General features: G+C 38.9%; 1 protein-coding gene across 1 annotated transcript; it reads left to right on the forward strand.

The window, feature by feature from the left end:
• The first annotated feature begins 228 nt into the window (after nt 1-228).
• Nucleotides 229-1,617, forward strand: il19l (interleukin 19 like). Its single transcript, XM_038695527.1, has 5 exons — nt 229-384; nt 486-548; nt 737-889; nt 974-1,036; nt 1,220-1,617. The coding sequence occupies exons 1-5, from the start codon at nt 229-231 to the stop codon at nt 1,310-1,312; spliced, it is 528 nt and encodes a 175-aa protein (XP_038551455.1). The 3' UTR covers nt 1,313-1,617.
• The last annotated feature ends 2,330 nt before the right edge of the window (nt 1,618-3,947 follow it).

Consider the following 3,947-nt stretch of genomic DNA (forward strand, 5'->3'; position numbering starts at 1 on the left):
CAAATATGAAAAATGTTTTATTAATCAATTAATTGTTTGTGTCAATTATTAAGCAACATGTCAACAATTTGCCGGTTCCAGCTTATGAAATGTGCTGCTCTGAGCCTATCTTTAGTTGAGCCCTTACCTCCACCTAATACCTACCTAATAATTTGATTCTCAGTGATTTATCTGGCCAGATCTTAACAAACAACATATTTCTGTTAGCTTTCCCACCAGATAACCACAATGATGTTAAAGATGCTGCTCGGCTGTTCTCTCTTCCTGCTCCTTTTGAGTCTGTGTGAACTCGTGGAGAGCCGAACTCTGCATCTGGACAGCTGCTCTGTCAATGTTCACACGCACGAACTGCGCAAATATTACTCTGCCATACGACCAAATGCGGTGAGTTTCCTGCAGGCACACCCTAAAAACCGCTAACTCGGAAAGAGTCATAGTAATTAAAAATGATTGTTACTTACTTATGTGTGGTCTTTGCATCACAGATAGCAGGAGACATTGAGATCGGAGTGAAATTTCTGGACAAATCATTGATGAAGGATGTTCAGGTGAGTCTTTGCGTTGTTTTTACAATGTAGTGCTGTTTTTTCCTTTCTATCCCAATTTTCTGTTTAAAATTTTGACTGTTTCCCTTGCCCTAAGCCATGGAGTTCTCAAACCTATATAAATAGTGTAGGAGTATGCAACATGAGTGTGTGAGAGCTGATGTTATCTGACCTTCATGTGTCTGTATCAGGAGGGGCAGACATGTTGTTTCCTGCGTCTCGTGCTGCGTTTCTACGTGGAAAGAGTGTTCAGCAACTACGCCTGCTCTCAGCCACAGCAGCAACGCTCCTCCAGCGCTCTTGCCAACGCTTTTGTCAGCATCAGGAGAGATATACACAAATGTGTGAGTTAGCTGTTCAGCAAAAAAATGTGCTTTCATTAAAAACAACAATACGTCGTATTAATAATTGTGCTTTGTTCTGTTCAGCACTGCCACTGTGGAGAGGAAACACAGAGAATAGTTGACTCCCTGCATGCTGAGTTTATCAAGGTATGCAGCCTTAACATCTCTTCATGTCCCACATTCTCACAGTGGACTGAAGAGGGTGCTGGAGTAAAGTACTTTGCCAAATTAAATCTTAAATCAAACAGAAAACTGTTTCTATCCAGCCATGCTCATCATTAAACCCATTGTTCTCTCTTTCTCCATTTCTTTCCCCTTCACTCTGAGCAGCTGGACATAAACCCGGCGGCACAGAAGGCCGTGGGAGAACTGGACACGGTGCTGGAGTGGCTGGAGGGACTCGGCCAGAAAACACACACATGATGAGACAGACGCTCAGCAAAATTAAACGCTGCGATCCTAAAGTGCCCCCAAGCTAACACAAAAGATTGCAACTCTTGATATGACATTACTTGTAAGCAGAGTGAAGGTTAGAAATGTGCTTACTTCACTTCTGTGCCACTGTGCATTTCTCTTTTTTGTATTTAATTAACTTAATGTGTGTGTTATCCACAAACCTGTGGACTGGATGTTTTCATGCAATATTTATAACAGATTAAGATATAATCTTTTATAATAGACGTAACTGTTTAAGTATTTATATTTATCAAAAATAGAAAGTAAGGTATTGTATGTGCCCTTATATTGTGATGTTATTATGCAAACTAAAGAAATTATTTAATTTAAAGTTGTAATTGTAACAATGGTTACACTTTCAACATCAATAAAAAAAATATTGTTACCTACTAACTTTGAGTGCTTCCTTTCAACACAAAGATATGATGTCTGCTCTGCATGACCATCTTGTGGTGATCAATAAAAACACAATGTGTTAAGCCAACCCAATTTACAGGATGCAGCTCATCTCAACATCGTCATCATTAAGTGACAGCGGCAGGAGCTTGCTGGTTGGTCACACTTCCTGAACTAAGCTCAACTAAGTTCAACAAAGACAGGCACAATGAACATTAACTTGTTTATATGAAGCCTTCACTGGATCATCTCGTCCTCTAAGTCACAAGTCAGTGACCTAAAACCTAATCAATTTAAGTAAATGTACTAATACAAAAATGTCAAAATACTCCATAAGAAGTAAAAGCATTGCATTAAATATTCAAGTAGTATCAGCAATATTTAGTTGAAGTATCAAAAGTAAAAGTATTCATTAGCAGAAAAATTGCTCCTGTGAGTGATAAATCATTACATCATTTTATTGTTAATACTGATGCAATGATGTGTAAATACTTTTTACTCTTGTAGTTGGTAGAGGTCGAGCTAGTTTATCTACTTCAAATACAGATAGGTAGTTTACTCAAGTGGTCCTCAACCTAGGGGTTGAGACCAAGTGGTCACATGAGATGATTGAAGGGGCAGGAAAGAATAAAAAACTACGTAAAATTTATTATTAAGATTTTCTCCAGTCTTAAGTTATACCATCTGAGAAGTCTAGAGGGGAAATGTCTCTTTGGTGGAGCTGCTAATAACTGATAGACTCAACTGAAACATCACAAGTGGCCATGAAAATACAACACATTGGTAAAGATTTGTGTCCCTACCTTTTTGGCTTGTGACCCCTTTGAACATGTTGCTGCTGTCTCCCGGTTATGCCGCTTTGCTCTATACAACATAAGAAAAATCAGGCCCTACCTTACTCAGTACACCACCCAGCTTCTGGTACAGACCAAGGTTATCTCTCGCCTCATCTATTGCAATGCCCTCCTAGTGGGTCTTCCAGCTTGTGCAGTGAAACCCTTAGAAGTGGTCCAGAACGCTGCAGTACATTTGGTTTTCGATCAACCCAACGAACGCCGCCTTGCTCTGCTATCCCTTCACATTAAGCAATCTCAGTCCCAGCTATTCTCATCTGTGACACCACAATGGTGGAACAAGCTACCACATGCCATTAGAGCAGGGGCGTCCCTCTCTAACTTCAAGAAACCTCATCCCTGCCAAGAACACTTCCTCTTATAACACCTCTAACCCCTAACCTCTAACATGCACTTCTTGTGCTCTTCCTCTAATATCTCCTTACAACTTGCTGGTCTGTTGCACTATTAGCTCTTATTGCTTCCTCTAGGTATTTATCACATTGATGCCATAGGCGTTATCAACATTTATTTATTGCTGCTCTTACTGGTATCTATTGTCACTTTTAGATATCTTACCATATTGATGCTTGTATGTTGTTCCATAAATGTACGTTGCTTTGGATAAAAGCACCTGCCAAATGAGTAAATGTAGGTACAAGAAATTGTATGACACAATGACTCAAAATCTTTCACATGCACATAAAAAAAGTCACAACTGAAAGCCTAGCAGACTAGGCAGAAGCATCTAAACTGCGACCACACGAAATCAAGAAATCACACAGCTAAATGCAGAAAGCAGACATGCATGCTCACACACACAGTCAGTGCTAAAGTAAGAAGGGCTTCCCATAAACTTACTGCTGATTCATGTTAATTTCACTTATGAACTTTCATGTGTATAAATAAAATGTGTGCATTTATTTAAATACACATGGTGTGTATTTTGCTTGAAAGGCTCAAAAACATGATATTGCATTTTTATGTTGATATGATGAAAATCTAGAACAAGTCAGCCTATTTAAATCCAATGTTTTCGTTCTTAGGTTTTAAACCACTTACAAATTACAGGAAATATTCTCTATGTGCTAGCACAATAACCTCCTATTCTGCATTTTGTTGCAGTTCGATTTGTCAGGTGTTACCTGGATTTCACAATTTACAAAATTCTCTGGGAACAAATTGGACAACAATCCCAGGCTGTCACCATCTCCCTTCCACTTCAGTTTGTGTGCCATCTGGACAAAAATCTAGGGAGTCTAGACAGGTAAAATATGCACTGAACTATGTAAGATTTAAATGCCTAATTGAAAACAAATCAAACAAAGAAATAAAGTGAAATACAACACACATTGTTATGTTACAGTTGGTCT

This window comes from Micropterus salmoides, unplaced genomic scaffold, assembly GCF_014851395.1.
Source record: "Micropterus salmoides isolate LMB-PRFRI ecotype aquatic unplaced genomic scaffold, ASM1485139v1 Ms_hic_scaffold_4, whole genome shotgun sequence".
NCBI lineage: Eukaryota > Metazoa > Chordata > Actinopteri > Centrarchiformes > Centrarchidae > Micropterus > Micropterus salmoides.